The sequence below is a fragment of the Antedon bifida genome, chromosome 3 (genome assembly GCF_963402885.1).
Source record: "Antedon bifida chromosome 3, ecAntBifi1.1, whole genome shotgun sequence".
NCBI classification, from domain to species: Eukaryota; Metazoa; Echinodermata; class Crinoidea; order Comatulida; family Antedonidae; genus Antedon; species Antedon bifida.
In genome coordinates this window covers 25,913,461-25,939,289 of record NC_136228.1, presented here as the reverse complement: position 1 = coordinate 25,939,289, position 25,829 = coordinate 25,913,461, and the positions used below count along the sequence as shown (strand labels likewise).

Below are 25,829 nucleotides of genomic sequence, written 5' to 3'. Positions count from 1 at the left end.
CAATAAAAAAAAAAAAAAAAATCCGTAGAGGTTCGAACCCAATACTGAGAGCACTCAAACCTGAGCATTACCCGTTACGCCATAAAGTAGTACACGACCGAACAGTTAATAATAGTCTATTTATACGTGTATTACGTAATTCATCATTACGTCATAAATAGCATATTAACGTTGTTAAAACCAAAATGACCAGTTAGCTCAGGCGACTGAGCGTCGTGTTGACAACACGTATGTCGTGGGTTCGATTCCCACGCTGGTCGGTGGAATAGAGTTAAAGGTATGCGACCAACTGTGTTTGGGGTTCACAGAATTATACGTCCCCCTTTCCACCACACATCTTGAGAAGGCACTAGCAATGCATCTGGTGATGATGTGGTGGAAACGACCCCAAGGCTGTGGCAGGGCCTTAGTGCTGAGGCAGGGAGAGCACATTTTTTACTCTTTTTTTTTGGCTTTCGCTACATGTATTTGATCTCGTAAACTTTATGTTTAGCGCCCTCAATTTTAATGTAAAAAAGAAATTAATTATCTTCGTTACGTGTATGTATGTCTCACCGTAGTTTGATATGCCGTTCGTTGTTATGCAAATGAGTTTGTGCAGGTGTAGTGGGAAAGATGGTATTGTTAGTAATTCGCGGTCAACACGCCACACTGTTGAATTTTGATTTCGTTAATCAATGTTGCTACATTGGTAGCGAAATGTCCGATTCATGCAAGATATTGTATTGTAATATGTTATGAATAAACGTTTATGGTAGTTGGTGTGTATGGCCGCACCGTCCCAGAATAAACATGTTTTAAACAGATAGTTTGTCTCCGATGATTTTTGTATGGGGTTAATGGAGAGTGAAATAAGATCAAATATAGAACATTTGCAAAGATGCCGATTTCCAGACCGATTTCAAAGCTTAGACTAATTCCGCCGGCGGGATAGGCCTTAGGCATATACGAAGTCAAGTTTTTATAGTAGAAAACTCCACCTAAAATTTTGAAGTCGCATCTGGATAGTTGAATTTTTAACAAATATCATAAATATCATAGGTGATTATGTATAGTAATAAGTATAAATATAAGTGCAATTCTGGGCTCTATTTTCATTATTAGCTCTGCCCCAACCATGGTGGGCTAGTACTGGAGACTTCATATTTAATTTCATATTTCAATGAATAGGTGCACTTTCCGGGGACAAGCTCTATTGTCCTGGTGAGTCTTATATAGTTTGTTTCACATAATTTCAAATCATGTAAAGTGCCATTTTTCAGGCGGGAATCTATGTAGCTCTATATTTCAAAATTGTCTTTGCTCAGCCCCAAGTATAGTGGGGTACTGAAGATTCTTATGCATGTTGTTTGAAAAAATAATAGATGTCATTTTCGGGGACCTTGCAGCTCTATTTTAAACAGTTTGGTATGCCGTCGTGGTTGTTATGCAAATGAGTTTGTGCACGTGTATTATGGGGAATATAATATGTTAGTCATTCGCGGTCAACACGCCACACTGTTAAATTTTGACGCTGTTAATCTTTACATTAGAAGATTGCTCAAATCATGTAAATAAAACATCTTCCGGGCGGGAACCCAGCAGCTCTCGAAAAGAACTCAAGGTGGAAAAGAAGCCCACCCATGAGTACTAAAAATGAAGGAGCACATGGGCTTCTTTTCGAGGCTTTATGTCAGTCTATTTAATGAAAAATAATGCCATGCAATTTTGTTTCTGATTTTAAAAAAGGTCCTCTTGTTTAGGCCTGACATTTACAACCCTTAAAATATCTCACTTTCAGAAACAATATTTATTTTCAATTTAAAAAAATAAATAAAATACAAATATCCGTAGAGGTACGAACCCAATGCTGAGAGCACTCAAACCTGAGCATTACCCGTTACGCCACACATCAGTACATTGCTGAAGAGCTGATAATAGTCTATTTATATTATGAAATGAATGATGAATCAATGAAAAAGAATGCCATGCAACTTTGTTTCTGATTTTAAAAAAGGTCCACTTTAGGCCTGACATTTACAACCCTCAAAATATCTCACTTTCAAAAACAATATTTATTTTCAATTAAAAAAAAAAAAATATCCGTAGAGGTTCGAACCCAATACTGAGAGCACTCAAACCTGAGCATTACCCAGGCCCGTAACCAGGGGGGGATCGGGGGGATCGTACGATCCCCCCCGCTGAACAGCGAGTTCCGCTTGGCCTCCCACTTTTTTTTTGCTGGGCATACTAACACAACACGACGATTGTTCACTACAGGCCTAGTCAAGCCTTAATAAATTTAATTAATATATATATATATATTTTAACTAAAATATAAAAACCTAACACTAAAATTTACAAGATAAGTTCTATTTGATAACTGCTTAACATCGTGGTTCTGGAGCTCTAGCGAGCTGTACACAGAGCATAGTTGTTTGCTTGACATAACAGGGTATTCCCCTACACAGGTCTCCGCGTGCGTGTGACGTGCCCAGCCAGCTGCTTGATAGAGAAAGCATGCAGCTCACACGCAAGTGCAAGATGCAACGGTTGAGTGAATTCAGAGATCATCTTAATTCCATGGTTTTTTACCTAAACACCACATGATGGTGAATATGCCTGTTAAAGTCTCAATGATACGATCCCTAATGTACCATGTTGTTGCTAGGAGGCTTGAAAGGAGGAGGGATCTAGCCTAATTTCGGTCGGCAAGAGAATGCCGTCCTCTGACAATATAAGGTCGGCAATTGAAATTTGTGGGCTGGAAATTACACCAACTTATAGTTCATAAACAAAAGAGAATAGCCGGAAATGCGTTTTGCGGCCATAGGCCTATAGATAAAAAAAATTCGATTGTATGATTCCAGTGGCGGATCTAGTGGGGGTGTATGGGGCTATTTTTTAAAGATTTTTTTTTTTTTTTTTAAATTAAATAGATTTTAAAAACACGTATCGTTTCGACGGTCATCAATCACCGATGGTTTGCACATTTTCATATTGAAAATAGTACGTCGGAGCACATCGTCAGCTTGATCGCATTCCACCAAGCATACGTCGACATCCTTTGTGTACTATCAATCTCTAGCGTCACAGTTAAGTGTAAAAGGAGCAAGTTGATAAAAGCCACGTGGTGAGCTTGGTCGCGTTCCACTAAGCAGGTCGGCATCCTTTGTGATCGTCACTCCCGTATTGTAGAATAGCGGTACCTCAGACGATCAATAGAGTTGATGAAGCCACATGGGGTCTGTTTCTGCTGCATAACGCAATTTAACCGGTTATTTTAAAATAGATTAAAAATAGATAACAATAACATGGTCAGTGCTACTATACTACGCGCCCATTTATTAAGTACAATAAAAACAAAGGCTAGGACTGTATAGTGCCTATGAAAATTATCCCGTTAGGGCTACATTTATTTAAACGTATTACTATTAAAATATTAACAATGCTGCAGCATTTCATGACCCTTGTTGTTTTATTTGCTTTCCCGTCGATGATTCTCATAAACACATCGCGATGACATCATGACAAAAGAGTTGTTTTGTTTTTTTCAAATCACTAAATATAATGTAATCGAGCCGGACCGCTAATTTTTAAACGATCGTTTAAACCAGGTCGTTGAATATGCCGTGATTTTAATTGTCAAAAACATGACCGTCAGTAGATGGCTCGGAGTTTCGATAAATCTTGCGTCGCATGTGTTGCGTGGTGAAAACACTCTCAGCAAGTTTGCTTCATTAATATGCATGAGACTCTGTGACGGCCCGCTTTAACGTGACGTCATGTTACTGCTGCATGCGAAGAAGTAGTGACCGCGATCGACCCGGCGCGCGTGTAAGAAAATAATACCGGCCTAGGCTAGGACAAGTTTATAAAAGCTGAAAAACATCGTCGCGTTGTAAAAATTTAGATGTAAAGTACAGGCATTTGGCATTTGGTACCCTAGGTAAGTATCAGCTGCATGTTCCACATGTCGTAATTTGCGAGCTTTAGAGTGTTTGGTAAATGACATTATGAGATGTTTGTAAATCGTTTTAAACGACTTACAATTATGCGCTAGAACGCCAAAATTTCCCGGGGCCGTCGGCCCCTGGACCCCGACCGGGGGCCCTTGGCGGCCCCCCGGCCCCCAGCCAATGTTTGCTCGCTTCGCTCGCAAAGCTACTACGCCACCCCTATTTCAATATCCTGGATCCGCCCCTGAGTTCCACTAAAGAACTTAACGATCCACCCCGCCGTCAAACCTGGTTACGGCCCTGATTACCCGTTACGCCACGCATCAGTACATTGCTGAAGAGCTGATAATAGTCTATTTATATGAAATGAATGATGAATCAATGAAAAATAATGCCATGCAACTTTGTTTCTGATTTTAAAAAAGGTCCACTTGTTTAGGCCTGACATTTACAACCCTGAAAATATCTCACTTTCAAAAACAATATTTATTTTCAATAAAAAAAAAAAAATCCGTAGAGGTTCGAACCCAATACTGAGAGCACTCAAACCTGAGCATTACCCGTTACGCCATACAGTAGTACACGACCGAACAGTTGATAATAGTCTATTTATACGTGTATTACGTAATTCATCATTACGTCATAAATATCATATTAACGTTGTTAAAACCAAAATGACCAGTTAGCTCAGGCGACTGAGCGTCGTGTTGACAACACGTATGTCGTGGGTTCGATTCCCACGCTGGTCGGTGGAATAGAGTTAAAGGTATGCGACCAACTGTGTTTGGGGTTCACAGAATTATACGTCCCCCTTTCCACCACACATCTTGAGAAGGCACTAGCAATGCATCTGGTGATGATGTGGTGGAAACGACCCCAAGGCTGTGGCAGGGCCTTAGTGCTGAGGCAGGGAGAGCACATTTTTTACTCTTTTTTTTTTGGCTTTCGCTACATGTATTTGATCTCGTAAACTTTATGTTTAGCGCCCTCAATTTTAATGTAAAAAAGAAATTAATTATCTTCGTTACGTGTATGTATGTCTCACCGTAGTTTGATATGCCGTTCGTTGTTATGCAAATGAGTTTGTGCAGGTGTAGTGGGAAAGATGGTATTGTTAGTAATTCGCGGTCAACACGCCACACTGTTGAATTTTGATTTCGTTAATCAATGTTGCTACATTGGTAGCGAAATGTCCGATTCATGCAAGATATTGTATTGTAATATGTTATGAATAAACGTTTATGGTAGTTGGTGTGTATGGCCGCACCGTCCCAGAATAAACATGTTTTAAACAGATAGTTTGTCTCCGATGATTTTTGTATGGGGTTAATGGAGAGTGAAATAAGATCAAATATAGAACATTTGCAAAGATGCCGATTTCCAGACCGATTTCAAAGCTTAGACTAATTGCGCCGGCGGGATTGGCCTTAGGCATATACGAAGTCGAGTTTTTAAAGTAGAAAACTCCACCTAAAATTTTGAAGTCGCATTTGGATAGTTGAATTTTTAACAAATATCATAAATATCATAGGTGATTATGTATAGTAATAAGTATAAATATAAGTGCAATTCTGGGCTCTATTTTCATTATTAGCTCTGCCCCAACCATGGTGGGCTAGTACTGGAGACTTCATATTTAATTTCATATTTCAATGAATAGGTGCACTTTCCGGGGACAAGCTCTATTGTCCTGGTGAGTCTTATATAGTTTGTTTCACATAATTTCAAATCATGTAAAGTGCCATTTTTCAGGCGGGAATCTATGTAGCTCTATTTTTCAAAATTGTCTTTGCTCAGCCCCAAGTATAGTGGGGTACTGAAGATTCTTATGCATGTTGTTTGAAAAAATAATAAATGTCATTTTCGGGGACCTTGCAGCTCTATTTTAAACAGTTTGGTATGCCGTCGTGGTTGTTATGCAAATTAGTTTGTGCACGTGTATTATGGGGAAGATAATATGTTAGTCATTCGCGGTCAACACGCCACACTGTTAAATTTTGATGCTGTTAATCTTTACATTAGAAGATTGTTCAAATCATGTAAATAAAACATTTTCCGGGCGGGAACCCAGCAGCTCTCGAAACGAACTCAAGGTGGAAAAGAAGCCCACCCATGAGTACTAAAAATGAAGGAGCACATGGGCTTTTTTTCGAGGCTTTATGGCAGTCTATTTAATGAAAAATAATGCCATGCAATTTTGTTTCTGATTTTAAAAAAGTCCACTTGTTTAGGCCTGACATTTACAACCCTCAAAATATCTCACTTTCAAAAACAATACTTATTTTCAATTAAAAAAAAAAAATATCCGTAGAGGTTCGAACCCAATACTGAGAGCACTCAAACCTGAGCATTATCCGTTACGCCATAAAGTAGTACACGACCGAACAGTTGATAATAGTCTATGTATACGTGTATTACGTAATTCATCATTACGTCATAAATATCATATTAACCTTGTTAAAACCAAAATGACATTTACAACCCTCAAAATATCTCACTTTCAAAAACAATATTTATTTTCAATTAAAAAAAAAATATCCGTAGAAGTTCGAACCCAATACTGAGAGCACTCAAACCTGAGCATTACCCGTTACGCCACACATCAGTACATTGCTGAAGAGCTGATAATAGTCTATTTATATGAAATGAATGATGAATCAATGGAAAATAATGCCATGCAACTTTGTTTCTGATTTTAAAAAAGGTCCACTTGTTTAGGCCTGACATTTACAACCCTCAAAATATCTCACTTTCAAAAACAATATTTATTTTCAATCAAAAAAAAAATATCCGTAGAGGTTCGAACCCAATACTGAGAGCACTCAAACCTGAGCATTACCCGTTACGCCATAAAGTAGTACACGACCGAACAGTTGATAATAGTCTATTTATACGTGTATTACGTAATTCATCATTACGTCATAAATATCATATTAACCTTGTTAAAAACAAAATGACCAGTTAGCTCAGGCGACTCAGCGTCGTGTTGACAACACGTATGTCGTGGGTTCGATTCCCACGCTGGTCGGTGGAATAGAGTTAAAGGTATGCGACCAACTGTGTTTGGGGTTCACAGAATTATACGTCCCCCTTTCCACCACACATCTTGAGAAGGCACTAGTAATGCATCTGGTGATGATGTGGTGGAAACGACCCCAAGGCTGTGGCAGGGCCTTAGTGCTGAGGCAGGAAGAGCACATATTTTACTCTTTTTTTTGGCTTTTGCTACATGTATTTGATCTCGTAAACTTTATGTTTAGCGCCCTCAATTTTAATGTAAAAAAGAAATTAATTATCTTCGTTACGTGTATGTATGTCTCACCGTAGTTTGATATGCCGTTCGTTGTTATGCAAATGAGTTTGTGCAGGTGTAGTGGGAAAGATGGTATTGTTAGTAATTCGCGGTCAACACGCCACACTGTTGAATTTTGATTTCGTTAATCAATGTTGCTACATTGGTAGCGAAATGTCCGATTCATGCAAGATATTGTATTGTAATATGTTATGAATAAACGTTTATGGTAGTTGGTGTGTATGGCCGCATCGTCCCAGAATAAACATGTTTTAAACAGATAGCTTGTCTCCGATGATTTTTGTATGGGGTTAATGGAGAGTGAAATAAGATCAAATATAGAACATTTGCAAAGATGCCGATTTCCAGACTGATTTTCAAAGCTTAGACTAATTCCGCCGCCGGGCTAGACCTTAGGCATATACGAAGTAGAGTTTTTAAAGTAGAAAACTCCACCTAAAATTTTGAAGTCGCATCTGGATAGTTGAATTTTTAACAAATATCATAAATATCATAGGTGATTATGTATAGTAATAAGTATAAGTATAAGTGCAATTCTGGGCTCTATTTTCATTATTAGCTCTGCCCCAACCATGGTGGGCTAGTACTGGAGACTTCATATTTAATTTCATATTTTAATGAATCAATAGGTGCACTTTCCGGGGACACTAAATAAGTATTTATCTTAGACAAACGCAAGTTATTAAAATCACTGATATGGCTTGAAACAAATTTTTCTTTTGCATTACGGATGGAGTAACCGACATTGAACATATATATCAAGTTTGAAATATTCTTGAATTCCAGAAGTATTTTTTCTGGATGTTTTTGTATGTGACTATTTCGCTGTGCTCCACAACTGGTGCCAAATTGGATCCACTGGAGCACAATGTATTAACATACGAAAATATAATTATTGAAACTTAATTGGGTCCACTCGGGCACAGTGTATTAACATACGTAAAGATATTAACATTCAGTGACTTATTTCTATTTTATATCACTGTGCTCCGCTTGAGCACAGTGTATTAACATACGAAAAGATATTGAAACTTAAGTGACTTCAAATTAGGTCCACTTAAGCACAGTGTATTAACATACGAAAAGATATTGAAACTTAAGTGACTTTATTTCTACTTTATATCACTGTGCTCCATTGGCGCAAAATTGGGTACACTTGAGCACAGTGTATTAACATACTAAAAGATATTAAAATTAAGTGACTTTATTTCTATTTTATATCACTGTGCTCCACTGACGCCAAATTTGGTCCCCTTGAGCACAGTGTATTAATACGAAAATATTGAATCTTAAGTGACTTTATTTTTATTTATATCACTGTGCTCCCCTGGTGCCAAATTGTGTCCATTTGAGCACGGTGTTTTAACATAGGAAAAGATATTATAATTTAGTGACTTTATTTCTATTTTATATCACTGTGCTACCCTGGTGCTAAATTGGGTCCACTTGAGCAGTTACCGTAGTACTATTTCTATTATTGAGGTTAATAAAGGCATAAATGGCGCTCCGTAGGGAAGTAGAGAATGCTCCAGTCGTCAGAATTACGCTCTGAATATACCTCGAAAAAATAGGTCATTGACCTCTGACCCGAAACTGCATTACCAGAGTCACTAAAGAATTGGATTTTCAGATGTACCAGAGTATGTCTCACAAAAATCTTATAAAGACCAATGGGAAATATGTGCACTAAATCGACTCATCTCTCTGACTATATGCAGCAGCTACCCAGCAGCACGACGAGAGATAATTTTCGCTTACCGCGCGTGAAAACCATTTCCAGGGTTTGCCGTCACATCTTGAATATTCAGGGTATATTCATCATGTATGGATTCAGGCCCTCTATAGTTTCTGCCTTAAATTATTATTATTTTTACTAATTTTAAGTCATACGTCAAAACTACAAGACGGTTATCACGATTCTTGATCTTTCTGTTTTTGCTACGGAAGTTGCAACTCTATGGGTGCCCTTCTAGTTTGCATAATGTTTCCAAGGTGTGATTTGTGGAATTTTATCCTCTCATCATATGTAAAAGAAGTATAGAGACTAAAATGAAGTCTCTATCTATGAGTAGTTATGGTGATACGTAAATCATGTGTGAATCTTACCTAAATCCTTTAAAAATAAGGTCAGGTGTCGAATATGGCACGTCTGGTCATTTTGGACAAACTGTTTCATAAGAAGGAACTCAACCTTCGGAATTCGGAAAAAAAAAACTCTCTACAGCTATTAGCGGTTGGTGTACTAAGGATATCCTATATTTTAAACCCTTAATTTGCATATTTCAGCTGAGCTAATTTGCATATATGTTTGTAACATTCCACCCCTCATCATGTGAAAGTATAGAGACTAAAATGAAGTGTCTACCTAGAGTGGATATGGAGATACGTATCCTGTGAAAATTACCTAATCCTTTGAAAATAAGGTCTTTACCATTTGGATCTTTCATCATTTTATACGGCTCTTTTACCGTTGCCGAACGTAATTGTAAAAGAGCCATATCAAATGGTGAAAGAGCCAAATGGTAAAGGTCCGAATGGTAAAAGAGCCTAAGAAGGCAGTAATGGCGTTTCATAGACGTTGTGCAGTTGCTATGTTTATAGAATAAGCTCCTCCCACCACCACCAACCAATAATACACACACTATTGTTTACCTGGAGACGAGATGATAAAAAAGACAACACGCGACGTTTCTATAGCCTAAATTTGGCTGAATTTCTCTTTATTTTCGTTGTGCGTTGTTTAAACAAACAAATAATGACATCCAGAGAAAAAACAAAGGTGTATCTCGCTCAAAAAGAGATACCACAGCTATTTGAGGTAAGCCCTGGCTTGGTAACTAAAACTCTAGCCTAGCAAGCCTAGTAGAGGCCTACTACTAGTACTAGAGGCTAGATGCATAGGCCTACCTACTAGCCTAGCTAGGCCTAGGCTAGTAGTAGCCCTCTCTAGGCCTAACTAGGAGGCCCTAATAAATAGTCAATAGCAATACTATAGGGCCTCATAGCTAGGCCTAGGTCTACTTAGTCTTAGGCCTAATCCTATACTAGGCTAGCCTAGGCCTAGGTAGCTGCTATAGCTTAGTAGCTACTACTAGGCCTAGGCCTAGGCCTAGCTAGAGGCCTACTAATCTATCATATTATCTAAGGCTAAAGCTAGGCTAGCCTAGGCCTACTAGTAACTAGGGTAGATGTACCAGACCTCAGCAGGTTACAGGGAAATTCGTTATTTACGTGTAATTTTTTGGTAGAGTTTTAGTATTTACTGTATATAAGTAGTAAATACAGTGTGAATTATCAAATAAAGATTTATAATTAACAAACAATATAAATAAAAAATGTGTTTTTTGTTTATGTACCAAACCTTGGCATGTGTGTGCCAATCCTCGGCATACGCTGCCCAAGCAAGCCCTGAAATTACGCGCTAGCGATTGCATAATCGATCGTCAATGAAATAGCAGGCCTAGCCGTGGATGTGAAATAAATGAGTCAAAAAACAGCAATATTAACTTTATTTTACCAACAATTATATTTTGAATAAAATTTAATAAACAACATTGCAAACAATTTCATTTAATTAGTTATTTCCGTTAGGTGCCGAAGTCTGGCACATATCATTAATGCACTTGTCAATTGTATGACCCACTATACGACCCCCGGGAGAGGTGCGTCATTTGTCCGATGTGCGTCATACCATTGAATACCATGACGCACCCGTGCGTCAAAAATGTGACTTACCTTTAGGTGACCATGACGCACCCATTTTGACGCACTGTTACCATGTTGTTTATGATATGGTGGGTGGTAAAGTGACGGACATTGACACACCTTGTTCATTGATGTGACGTACCATCTAGGTTTTTTGACGCACCCCTGCGTCAGTAATTATTTGTAAATGACGCACCCATGATGCACCTCTCCCGGGGGTCGTATAGTGGGTCATACAATTGACAAGTGCATAATTATCAACCAAACATCTTAACACCCCTCATAAACCCTATATTTTTTCATTGGTTTGAAAATGAAATATCTTGTCACGCAAGACCCATACACGAAAAGAAAAAATATATTTGTATATAATTATATATATATAATTATATACAAATGTATTTTTTAAAATATATCTATAAAAATAAAATAAAAAATGTCTTGACAAAAACAGTTTGAAGGTCTAGTTTGAGTACAATGATAATAAATGATTTTTAAGTTTTTTGTGAAAAGTTGAGAGAGAGGAAGATTTAACAATACTAGTATCTAATTGATTTCAAATTAAAGGGCCAGAAACATAATTAAAGTGGGAAGAACTAGTTAATCTTACAAAAGGAATAGTTAACTGAAACCTATGAACAGTACTTCTTATACCCCTTTTACACCGCCAGTAAAAATGCAGAGTTGATCCGGAATTGTATAACCTGAGTCGTACTATACCCGGGACGCAAAATTGCGGAAATGTAGGCCGGTGTAAACGACGTAAAAAGTTACCTAGGGCGCTGAACCACCCGGGTAAGTGATGCGGAATGTATTCAGCGTCAAGTCAACCCGGGACGCACCCGGGATGAACCTGTTTTTGCGGTGTAAAACACTCAGCATATCTTTACCCGTTTGTTTACTATCCTCGCTCACTATAGTACTTAATTTACATAAAATTAAAATAAGATTTATTTTGTTTATTCGCTTATTTAATAAATAAAACTTATGGTTATTTGTTATTCATTTTTATTTCAAGATATTATTCTTCACGAGTAGACTCAATTTGTGTGTGTATTGCCAGTAAAACAAAATTGTAGGAGGTATAATGAGCTGACCGTTACTAGGGTGTCTTTTCATGCGTGAGAGGGCGATATTTCGATTGATGTAGAACATTTACACGGGTTGGTATTTTGCAGTGTAAATACACGCAACCCATGTCATTCCCGGGTTAATGAATCAGGTGTGAACAGGAAATTTATATGGACACGACACAGGTTTTTTATAAGCTTGGCGGTGTAAAAGGGGTATTAGATTATGACCATGGTTAAAATCAGCAATGTTAAATAAATTAATCATGGGAAAAGAATTGTTAGAAAAATACTGAAAGACAAAAGGGGCAATTTGCAATTTATGTAACCCGATAACTTCATGTATCTATCCTAGGCTAGGCCCAACAAGCAAGGACTGGTACCACCACTAAGCCTTGAAATCTGCACTTTGCCAGCATTCCTGTATAGAGGCCGCCCTCTATATCAGCCTAGCCCCTAAACGTAGTGTAATAGAGGTACCTATTAAACCATTTTTAAACGCTAATGATTATTAAATTGTAACCAAATTAACTTGATATTTTAATACTTTGAAAAAACGTAAATCAAATAAAAAACTGTGTTAACTTATTTTTTCAGTCAGTAAATATGAATTAAAAACTTTTGAACTTGAAAAACCTACCGAAAACTAAATTAAAAATTAAAAAACTAGATAAAAAATATCACAAAATCACAATAACACTTTTTTAGAGAATATGTCTGCAAAAGTAGTTCCGGCATTTACATGATTGTTCCGCCGTAATCCGCCCCGTTATGGGGATACAGTACCCCCAACATCGCGATGTGTCATAGTAGGTGTCGTATTACAAATCATATTTATGTTAAAACAGCGCCCCCAATTTCTGGTCCTAGCTAGTTAGGCCTAGTACTAGTAAGCCGCCTAGGGATATGACCGGTTGGGCCGCCGTTGATGCGTCTTTTACACCATTTTGTTTATTGATTACATGATACAGTATAGTACATAAGTACACAGGGTAGCCTCATAGTAGGAAATTAAGCGCTTGTGGTTAAAATGTTATAAAAATTAATAATACTAGAGGGTGAGCTTGCTTCGCTCGCTCCCCCTCTAGGAAGTGTAGACGATGGTTCTTGGAATGATAATGTTCTTCTTTTACGTTTTCTGTCGGTTACCATTATTGAAAATGCTTGACATTCGTAAAACTAAACTATTCTGTTTCACAGTGTCTTAGATGATTAATAACATTTTAAAGTATAGTCTTTATTATTTGGTAGGGCCCTTATAGGGCGGAGGTGGGGAGGCGGAGTTCATTTGACTCGAGGGAGGGGCTTATTCGAGGGATATATGTTAAATTTTTTAGTTTTAATAATATGGTAACATTTATAATCAAATGAAATCCTCTATCTAATAGATATGAAAAGTGGTAAAAAAGAATAACAAATGCTTGGTAAATTGTAGATAACAGTGCGATGAATTCTACTACAAATAGTATAATTGTGTTATTATAAATGTGGATGGGATGGACGTTTATTAGATACAGTAGTTGTGTTGGTGGGGGGGGGGGGGGGGGGTTTTGGGGGTGATTATTATTCAAAGTGATGTTTTATTGGAGAGGCGTTTATTCAAATAAATATCATCCTAATAAGTATTAATATATACGTTCCTAAAATAAACAAAAAACTAAAATGGCTATGACTAATGGCCAACTTAAGCTCCAGTCCTACTATAGTATCTGTTTTTTTCTTCCGTCTTCCAAAGGGACACTGTATTGATTGATGGAAAGTGCCTGTTTCCAGTCACCTTTAGGGTCAAATCTATTATTTTAACTGCTCCCTTGTGTATAAAAGAGAGAAAATAGTTGAAACCAAGTTGCTGCAAGGTGAACTTATCATAAACCCGGAAATAACTTGACCGCCAAGAATTGAAATTGAGTAGAAAATCTACTGTTGAAATCATAAATGTTGTTAAAAAACTCTTTATAATATCTTGCTAAGATAGAAATATGGAAAAATAGCGTCGAACTGCACATTAATGTTATCAAATCTACGTTTCGCGGTACATCTGAGATAGATAAGGTAGGTATCTAAGGCGGAGATTTGTACCGAAGTTTTTGCATTGTGCTCGCCTATGTCAGAATTAACCATAATTTATATATAGATATGTGACCCGATCTGGCAAAACCCTACTTTTGTCGGGAATTTTCATTTAATATTTTTTTTTTTATATAGGCCCTATTTCGATTATTTGAATCATAAAAAAAATTTTACAAACTTACAAATCAATCAATTAGTTTACAAGAAAATCGCGTTTGAAGTTTGCAATGAAATTCTTTTTGATACGGGTGCAGGTCAAGTCGGCCCCAAACCGTCTCGGCGCCAAAGTCAAGTCGGCCCCACGTCAAGTCGGCCTCAAGTCAACTCGGCCTCAAGTCAACTCGGCCTCACGTCAACTCGGCCAAAAACTAATCGGTCAACTCGGCCACAAAGTATGGAACGCAAAAAGTGCTGATGTTATGCGCAATTTGAACGATTTGCGCAATTTAAAATTGCGCAAAGAATTCCTTGCGCAATTTGAAATTGCGCAAAGAATTCTTGCGCAATTTGAAATTGCACAAGGATTTTCTTGCGCAATATGAAATTGCGCAATCAACTTGCGCAATTTCAAATTGCGCAGGAAAATCCTTGCACAATTTCAAATTGCGCTGCACAATTTGTAAAATTGTCAAATTGCGCAACAGAATTCTACCAGAATGCGTGCTAACGTCGACGATTGGTTAACAATAATAATTTATTGGAAACTAATAACTCAAAATGAAGCATAATAAATGCGAAGATAACATGTGTATAATACACAACATAAATGGCATACACAATTAAATAATATTATTCAATTCAATTCAATTCAATTTATTTTCATAAGATACATCATTGTGAAATAATATTACAGTGTGTTTTTTTTATAATTAGAATGCACTTATGCTGGAGAAACATAAATAAGCCCGGAGGGCTTTAAGGCTAGTTCCACCAGAAAAAAAAAATAATTCAAAAAGTATATATAATAAATGTTTCAAAAGTAGTCAATAAATAAATAAATGAAAATAAAATATGAATAAATAAATAACAAGAATAAAGAAAAAATAATAAACAATTTAAGCTACATACACAAGCACAACAAGACACAGGACAAAAACACGTGACAGAACGAGGACAGAAGGGACGAAGACGCTGGACAAGAGTTAAAAAACTGGGTTAGAGGATAAAGACTGAATTCTTAGGGGAGATCGATTGAATACTTTGATACCAACGATGATTTGTAGCTAAACTTGAAGGATTCGAAAGAGCGGTTAGTTAGGGAGGTGTGAAAAGAATTCCATAAAATAGGGCCAGTGGATTTAATTGAGTTTCTTGCTGTGGAATGGTTATTGATTGGGATATATTTATTAGAGTTGCGGGTGTTATAATTGTGAACTTCGTTGTTTTTTGTAAAGAATCGGTTAAATGTGATCGGAAGTTTCTGATTACTAAATTTGTGCATGAACAAAGCAGTCTGTAAATTATTTATGTCGAAGATGTTAAGAGTTTTTACTTTGTAGAAAAGGGGTTTGGAATGAGTGAGGTGTTGGGAATGGGTACAGATGCGGAACGCCTTTTTTTGTAGTTTAAAAAGTCTTGTTGTTTCTGTGCTAGTCCATGGACAAAGTGTTTGGTGTTTAGAATGTGTGACAGCCCAAGCAATGTTGCAATAATTAAGATGTGGCAGGATAAGGGTATTATAAAGGGAAAGTAAAATGTTTTGTGGGAAAGTGAATTTGAGTTTGTTTATTATACCTATAGATCGAGAGATTGTGTTGGAAATTGTATTAATGTGACGCTTCCAGTTCAGTTTGTTGTCAATTGTCACTCCAAGGAATTGAGTATGATCAACTTGTTTGATTAAAACATCGTCTATGAAAATTTCGATGGGGTTTTCTTTAGATTTTTTACTATTGGAGAAGTGAATAAAGTTAGTTTTATCAATGTTTAATGAGAGTTTGTTAGTTTTGAACCAGTTTGAGACGTGGTGAATTTCGGAATTTAAAGTTGAAATTAATTGGTTAAGGTCGGGATGAGAGAGGAAAATATTGGAATCGTCGGCAAAAAGAACATAAGAAAATGAACTTGAGGCTTGTTGGATATCATTGATGTAAATGAGGAAAAGGAGAGGTCCGAGTATAGATCCTTGGGGGACGCCACAAGTCATAGGAAGGCAGCACGAGGAGTGAGAATTAAAGGATGTGATTTGGGTTCGGTTTTGGAGGTAGTCAGAGAGTAGAGAGTAGGGAGTCCCACGAATGCCATAGTGATAAAGTTTAGATAGTAAGATGGAATGATCAATTGTGTCGAAGGCTTTAGAAAGGTCAAGGAATAAGCCGATTGTGTGATGATGTTCAGACAGGGCAGAGGAGATTTTGTTAAAGATATCGAGAACGGCAAGATCAGTGGAGTAGTTTGGTCTGAAGCCATATTGGTTGTCTTGAAGAATATTGTGATAAGAAAAAAAGTTAAAAAGTCTATTATATATAAGACGTTCGATTATTTTTGAAAAACACGATAGAAGAGAGATGGGACGATAGTTTGCAAAAGAGTGAGGGTTTCCTTTTTTATAAATTGGGATAATTTTAGAAGTTTTTAAGGCTGTAGGGAATTTTCCGGTAGACAAGTACAGATTGAAGATGTATGTTAACGGTTCAGAAATTAGAGGTGCAATGTCTTTAACTACTTTTGGAGAAATGTCGTCAAGGCCCGGACTTTTACCGTTTTTGAATTTTGAGGTTATGTCAATAATTTCTTTTTTAGAAGTAGGAGCGAAAAAAATAGAGTTTTTAATAGGGTCTTTTAGAAAATCAGAATGGCTCCCGGAAGATGATTGAATGTTTGAGGCATACGTAGGACCTATTTCTGCAAAGTATCGGTTAAAATTGGTAGCAATATCAACGGGGTCGGTGATTTTTGTGTCATTGTTATTAAAGAAATTAGGTATATTTTTAGTTGTGTTTTTGCCAAGTGCGTTGTTGATTGTTTGCCACGTTTTTTTAATGTTGTCTTTGTAGCTGTTAAATTTGTTTGAGAAGTGTTGTTTACGTGATATTTTTATAAGTTTGGTTAGTTTGTTTCTATAGTCTATGTACTTTGTTTTGTTCTTTGATACTGGTAATTTTAAATATTTTTTGTACAACTTGTTTCGAGTGTTTATGGATTTAATAATTCCTTTTGTTATCCATGGTTTTGCTATTTTTCGTTTGTTTATTTTAATCTTTTTTCTAGGTATGTTTTTGTTATATAAGATTGAAAATTTGTTACTAAATAAATTAAAAGACTCATTTGCTGAGTTATGCTGGTATATTTCATTCCATTCAGTGGTCATTATATCAATTCCTAGTGATGCAATTGATTTGGCATTAATTTTTCTTGAGTAGAAGTTTTCTTTAGCATTGGTTGTGGGTTCGTTTGATGTGTTCAATAGAAGAAATACAGGAAAGTGATCAGTTATGTCGTTGAAAAGAACTCCTGGAGTGATGTTGTGTTTTATTACGTTAGTGAAAATGTTGTCGATGAGGGTGGATGATTTGGTCGTGATTCTTGTAGGTTGTCAATAAGAGGATAGAGAGAGGCAGCGAACATTGTATTCAGAAAGTCATTGGTGGGTCCGTGGGTTGAAGAATTTAAAAGATCAAGATTAAAATCTCCACAAATGAACAAATGTTTATTCTCTTTAGACAAGGTATCAATTGAGGTAGATAGGTTGTTGTTGAATGTATGAATTGAGCTGTTGGGCGATCTATAAACGATTCCTACAATAGTGTTTTTTGGAGATGTATCGAGTTCTATAAAAAGTGATTCACATGATTGGTTAGATGTCAGGTTGATATCATGTCTGATCTTAAATTTTAGATCATTCGAAATGTACAAGGCAACTCCTCCGCCTTTCTTTCCTGTGCGGTTGGATTGGGCCATTGTATATCCTTGGATGTTAGTAAGTGGAGGAGGAGCATTGTTATTATTGAACCAGGTTTCACTGAATCCTATTATTGAAAATTTATGATTAAGAGTGTAAAGATAGTCAGTTATAGAATCAATATTTTTGGTTAGGCTACGGGAATTCATGTGTATTATACTGAATTTGTTATCATTAGTAAATCTGGTTATCACTCATTGTAACTTGAAATAAATCAAAATGAATGTAAAAATAACAAAAATTAAGGCAGTAATACACAACATAGTCTACCGCCACCACCATTTAGACTTGCTATCAAAACATAGCCAGTAGTAGGCTAGAGTAGTATAGCCGCCCGCCGGGGAACACCACCGCTTCGTTTTCCTTTGTCGGGTCTTCGTTGGTATGCTAACAATAACAACATTTTCACTATTAAAGTAAGGAAATGCGATATTATCTTTAATTTTTAATCATTCTTAGTAAATTACTATAAAAATATGGGTGTGCATGATTTCACAATCTGTCGAAAAACCTTGCGCAATTTGCAGATTACTTGCGCATTTTAATACGTTGCTTGCGCAATTTGAAACAGATGTTTCAATTCAAATTGCGCAAGGAATTCTTTACGCAATTTTAAATTTCGCAAATCGTTCAAATCGCGCATAACATGCAGGTACCATTAGTAAATCGAAGACGAAGGCCTACGTTCCACCATGGAGCTATTAATAGCTCCATGGCTCCACCGTTTGGCCATAGAAAATGATCGTACATATCATTTTTGTCCATGATTTGCGTTTTTAAAAAAGGGGAATCCCCCGGTCAGCGAAAACACGTAGCAGAAATAGCTGCCAAAGGTGCAGGGAGGCGCAGCTACGAATTGGTTTAAGATGTTGTCGCCTAATAAAATGCATACACTGAAGAAATCTACGCGTGATTAGTGGAGTCATTATTTAATACCTCAATGATTCAACCAAACAATCTTATTACACCTAATAAATGTCCTCGCATATCGGACATGTTTATTGAATTTTGACGCACGAACGAACATACGCGCCCACGTACGTGCATCATCATTATTGGGCCTACAATGTGTTCCTATTTATTATCCAAATGTTCATATTGTAATCATTAACTAGACATGAAACTCGTCACTTTGACGAGTTAGTTATCCGCATGACAAACGCCACGTGCACGTCATACGTTAGAATTTTGCACACAGAAAAAGATTATGGCATTATGACCTGATCTGAAGAATATGATATGTTGTTAGTGCTGAATTCTGTCAATTTTGTGTCATATAGTATATACAGTATAAACAGTATAATCTGTATACATATTACATACAGTGTAGAATAGGTGAAATTACGGGACCCGCCATTTATTCCATTTTTTAACATGGCGACGGTATCAAAATGAAACACTAAAATAATAATTTCGGAAGGATATTATCTCAGCAACAACATATTAGCGTGTAGAAGAAATTTGGATACGTAAAATATAGATGCGCGCTCTTTTAAATGTGATGAACTGTGACGCAAAATATGAAAATACGACTTTTTTTATTCACTGGCCATATGATGACGTCACTACATCTGATTGGCAAAATGTTCACATGAATTCGTATCTACAATCCAATAGCTTCCAGAAAACGTTTTAATCGTGATTATCACATTTTATTCTTACGAGCTATAACAGATTAAAATTTACTGTAAAGATAAAATTAATGACCCACGTAATTTAAATTTTTAGGCATGATGACGTTATAAAAATTAAAATATTTTTAACTCATGCGCAAGATAGTTGATTGACCTAGATAATATTAAAATCTCGGAGAAAATGGAAGACGGATAAGCGTGATGCGCTCCATTGAATGTGATGAGCAATAACGAAAAGACAAAAATCCTATTTTTTACATTTGTGTGGCCATACGATGACGTCACAACATCCGTAAGGAAAAAATTCTGCATGAATTCATATCTACAACATATCTGCTTACATATTAAGTAAAAAAACTCGGGGGTAACGGTTGATCCTGAGGAGCTATAATAGATTCAAAATAGGCATAATTTTGACAATATTTTGTAACTTTTGCAACTAAAACGCATGCAAATGGTCTAAATCAACGTGTACGTATGACGTCATTTTAATTTGAAATGATGTCAATCTTTTTAAAAATGACTAGGAAAAGCTGGAAAATCACAATTTAATAGAAAAAAAACATGGTTTTCATGCTGCGTGCGCACTGCACGCGTAAAATTGTTCACGCGCACGGGAAATTTTGACATGCGCAAAATGTCATGAATGGCGTAAAAAGTTGATTAGAAATTAATTTTGCGCATTTTAAAATGTTAAATGCTCGTGCGCGCGTAACTTCTTGTAAAACACGCCATTTTTAGTTAACTAAAAGTTTGCCCTTGATATGACTTAAATTTTCATAAAGGGTAAAAAAAAAATTACGCTTGGTTTTTAAGCTATGATCAATCATTAAAAATCATAAAATCTCGCGTAAGTCACGTTGCGCAACTCTGACGTCATTCAAAATAGGAGGTGCACAACTTCACGTAAATGCCCACATGTTGTCAAAGTTATGAAATATTATGTTTACACATTTTAGAGATACATGAGCCACAAAAAAACGGGAAAGAAATAAGAATAATACAGATCCGCAGCCCAAAAACCACGTGCACGTCATACGTTAGAATATTACGCGCAGAAAAAATATATGAGAAAATGGAATATGTATAAGCGAGATGCGCTCTATTTAATGTAATGAGCAATAACGAAACAGTCAAAAATCTTATATTTTACATTCGTGTGGCCATACGATGACGTCATAACAACCGAGTGGTAAAGGTTCTGCATGAATTCATATCTACAACATATCTGCTTACATATTAAATTTAAAAAATTGGGGTCGTGGATGATCCTGAGGAGCTATAATAGATTAAAAATAGGCTTAATTTTGACAATATGTTGTCACTTTTGCAACTAAAACGAGCGCAAATGGTCTAAATCAACGTGTTCGTATGACGTCATTTTAATTTGAAATGATGTAAATCTTTTTTAAAATGACTAAGAAAGGCTGTAAAATCATAATTCAAGAAAAAAACACAAGATTTTCATGCTCCGTGCGCTCCTTACGCGTAATTTTTTTCGCGCACGTGGGAATTTTTGACATGCTCAAAATGTCATGATCAGCGTAGAAAGTTGATTAGAAATTAATTTTGCGCATTTTAAAATTTTAAATGCGCGTGCGCGCGTAACTTCTTGTGAAACATGTCATTTTTAATCCATAGAAAGTTTGCCCTTGATATGACTTAAATTTTCACCAAGTGTCAATACAAAACGACTTTTGGTTTATAATCTATGACCAATCATTGAAATTCATAAAATCGCGCGTAACTTACGCTGCGCAACTCTAACGTCATATAACGAAGTTTCTTGCACATCTACAGCTACAGGTCAATCTTATGACAAAGTTATATAATCTTATGTTGACAAGGATGAGAGATATGCGACGCACAAAAATCCGGGAAAGAAATAAGAATAAAGATGAAACTAGATTTGAACTCGTCACTACGGACGAGTTAGGTTATCCGCACCGCAAACGCCACGTGCACGTCATACGTTAGAATATTGCGCAGAGAAAAACGCTTAAGCCATTGAAAAAATGTTAGTGTGCTCTCTATTTTGTGTCACGTCTAAGTATAAACAGTTTACACTATATATTGTATACGTACTACATACAGTGAAGAATAGGTGAAAATAAGTGACCAAAGTTATTGACGCCTTTGGACAGGATGACGTCACAACAAATTTAAAAATGGTAAATCATGCGAAAGATAATTGATTGACCTAGACAATATAAAAAAATGGAGGGAAATGGAATACGGATAAGTGGAGATGCGCTCTATTAAATGTGATGAGCTATGAAGAAAGAGACAAAAATCCAATATTTTATATTCGAGTGGCCCTACGATGACGTCACAATGTCCGGTTAGCCATATTAATTCATGATCCGATATCTACAACTCATCAACTTCCAGAATATGTAAACAAAAGAAAAGTTTATCATGTAGTTTAGAATCTATGACTGTTTAAAAAAAGGCATAATTTTTACGACTTTTTGAACTTTTTCATCAAAAACGCGCGCAAATTATCCAATTCGACGTGCTCGTATGACGTGATTGTAAGTCGAAATTGTTTAAAAAGTTGGTAAAATTACTGGAAAGGGCTGGAAAAACATAAATAACGCATAAAAATATAAATTTAGTGCTACGTGCGCACCGCGCGCGCAAAAATGCATGCGAGCGTGGGAATTTTTGAAATGCTTAAAATGACATGAAACGCGTAGAAAATTGATTAGAAATTGATTTTACGCATTTTGAAATTTTAAACGCGCGTGCGCGCGTTACTTTATGTGAAACATGCCATTTTGAATCCATAGAAAGTTTGCACTTGATATAACTTAAATTTTCACCAAGTTTCAATAAAAAATGATATTTGGTTTTTTATCTATGATCAATCATTGAAATTCATAAAATCGCGCGTAAGTCACGTTGCGCAACTCTAAAATCATAAAACGAAGTTTCTTGCACATCTACAGTTAGAGGTCAATCTTCTGACAAAGTTATATAATCTTATGTTGACAAGTATTAGAGATACGCTGCGAACAAAATTCCGGGAAAGAAAGAAGAATAAAGAAAAAAAAAAAAAAAAAAAAAAAGATCCTGACAATAACAAGGGGTTATCCGCCAAGTGCGGATAACCAAAAAAAAGATATTTACAATCACAAGGGTTATCCGCAACTAAGTTGCGGATAACCAACTAGATTTGAACTCGTCACTTTGACGAGTTCGGGTTATCCGCGCAAACGCAACATGCACATACTTAACCATATGAACCTCGACAATTATTATGCCATCCTATAACATGAAATAAATATGTTTACAGTGCTGAATTGTACCTATTATGTAGTATACATCATATTACAGTATTTTACAGAATAAACTGTATATGTTATATACAGTGTAGCATAGACAAAATTACGAGACCCATTAAATCCATTATTAACACAATGACGTCATCAAATTGACATATAAAGATAACAATTTTAGAAGATAATTATCTAAATAATTACATTAAAACAAATTTGAAGAATTTTGGGTACGTAAAAGTGAGATGCACTCTATTTAATGTGATAAGCAATAACGAAAGAGTAAAAAATCCTATATTTTACATTCGTGTGGCCATACGATGACGTCATAACATCCGAGGGGTAAAGGTTCTGCATGAATTCATATCTACAACATATCTGCTTACATATTAAATTTAAAAAATTGGGGGTCGTGGATGATCCTGAGGAGCTATAATAGATTAAAAATAGGCTTAATTTTGACAATATGTTGTCACTTTTGCAACTAAAACGCGCGCAAATGGTCTAAATCAACGTGTTCGTATGACGTCATTTTAATTTGAAATGATGTAAATCTTTTTTAAAATGACTAAGAAAGGCTGTAAAAACATAATTCAAGAAAAAAACACATGATTTTCATGCTCCGTGCGCACCTTACGCGTAATTTTTTTCGCGCACGTGGGAATTTTTGACATGCTCAAAATGTCATGATCAGCGTAGAAAGTTGATTAGAAATTAATTTTGCGCATTTTTAAATTTTAAATGCGCGTGCGCGCGTAACTTCTTGTGAAACATGTCATTTTTAATCCATAGAAAGTTTGCCCTTGACATGACTTAAATTTTCACCAAGTGTCAATACAAAATGACTTTTGGTTTTATAATCTATGATCAATCATTGAAATTCATAAAATCGCGCGTAACTTACGCTGCGCGACTCTAACGTCATATAACAAAGTTTCTTGCACATCTACAGCTACAGGTCAATCTTTTGACAAAGTTATACAAAGTTACGTTCACAAGCAATAGAGATATGCTGGTCACAAAAATCCGGGAAAGAAAGAAGAATAACAAAGAAGATGAAAAAGATATTTACAATCACAAGGGTTATCCGCAACTTTACAAGTTGCGGATAACCAACTAGATTTGAACTCGTCACTTTGACGAGTTCGGGTTATCCGCGCAAACGCAACATGCACATACTTAACTATATGAACCTCGACAATTATTATGCCATCCTATGACATGAAATAAATATGTTTACAGTGCTGAATTGTACCTATTATGTAGCATACACCATTACAGTATTTTACAGAATAAACTGTATATGTTATATACAGTGTTGCATAGACAAAATTACGAGACCCATCTTTTAAATCCAATTATTAACACGATGACATCATCAAATTGACATATAAAGATAACAATTTTAGATAATTATCTAAATAATTAAATTAAAACAAATTTGAAGAATTTTGGGCACGAAAAAGTGAGATGCGCTCTTGTTTAAACGCAATGAACTTTTACGCAAGAGATGAAAATATGACTTTTTGAATTCAACTGGCCATATGATGACGTCACAGCATCTGATTGGCAAAATATTTACATCAATTTGTATCTACAATCCAATAGCTTCCAGAAAACGTTTTAATCATGATTATCACTTTTTATTCTGACGAGCTATAACAGATTGAACTTTACTGTAAAGATGAAAATAAGTGACCACCGTTATTTACGTTTTTAGACATGATGACGTTATAAAAATTAAAATATTTTTAATTCATGCGAAAGATAGTTGATTGACGTAGACAATTTTAAAATTTCGGGAGAAATGGAATACGTATAAGCGAGATGTGCTTTGTTGAATGTGATGAGCAATAACGAAAGAGTAAAAATCCTATATTTTACATTCGTGTGGCCATACGATGACGTCATAACATCCGAGTGGTAAAGGTTCTGCATGAATTCATATCTACAACATATCTGCTTACATATTAAATTAAAAAAATGGGGGGTTGTGGATGATCCTGAGGAGCTATAATAGATTAAAAATAGGCTTAATTTTGACAATATGTTGTCACTTTTGCAACTAAAACGAGCGCAAATGGTCTAAATCAACGTGTTCGTATGACGTCATTTTAATTTGAAATGATGTAAATCTTTTTTAAAATGACTAAGAAAGGCTGTAAAATCATAATTCAAGAAAAAACACATGATTTTCATGCTCTGTGCGCACCTTACGCGTAAATTTTTTCGCGCGCGTGGGAATTTTTTACATGCTCAAAATGTCATGATCAGCGTAGAAAGTTGATTAGAAATTAATTTTGCGCATTTTGAAATTTTAAATGCGCGTGCTTCTTGTGAAACATGTCATTTTTAATCCATAGAAAGTTTGCCCTTGATATGACTTAAATTTTTACCAAGTGTCAATACAAAATGACTTTTGGTTTATAATCTATGACCAATCATTGAAATTCATAAAATTGCGTGTAACTTACGCTGCGCGACTCTAACGTCATTAAAAATATGGAGGTGCACAACTTCAGGTAAATGTCCATATAATGACAAAGTTATACAAAAGATATATTCACAAGCAATAGGGGATATGCTGTAGACAAAAATCCGGGAAAGAAAGAAGAATAACAAAGAAGATGAAAAAGATATTTACAATCACAAGGGTTATCCTGCAACTAAGTTGCGGATAACCAAAAAAAATATTGATCCACTACAATCACAAGGAGTTATCCGCTACTAAGCGGATAACTAATAATAGTATGAATGCTAGCTTCTTAATCAATTGTTTGTTATGCGCAATTTGAAATTTTATTAAACGTAAATAAAGGAAAGTTGGTTATTTTTTTTGCTAAATGTATTATTGTCTAAATATTAATATTCATTAAAAGTCAGAATTATTCATAGGTAAAAAAATATGAAGAAATAT

The 25,829-nt window shown here is 35.9% G+C and overlaps 2 protein-coding genes across 4 annotated transcripts in view; one reads left to right on the top strand and one right to left on the bottom strand.

Moving 5' to 3' along the window:
- LOC144836923 (uncharacterized) overlaps positions 1 to 25,829 on the bottom strand; it is a 287,299-nt gene that overhangs the window by 261,182 nt on the left and 288 nt on the right. The gene's annotated exons all lie outside the window — the stretch shown is intronic.
- Positions 9,917 to 25,829, top strand: part of LOC144836867 (adenylate kinase isoenzyme 5-like) — a 57,742-nt gene continuing 41,829 nt past the window's right edge. For 2 of the 3 annotated variants that reach the window (XM_078691774.1, XM_078691773.1), the window contains exon 1: positions 9,917 to 10,069. In XM_078691774.1, coding sequence (XP_078547900.1) covers positions 10,007 to 10,069 — 63 coding nt within the window. In that variant the 5' untranslated portion in view covers positions 9,917 to 10,006. The remainder of the gene's footprint in view (positions 10,070 to 25,829) is intronic. The other variant, XM_078691775.1, reaches the window with a different exon arrangement.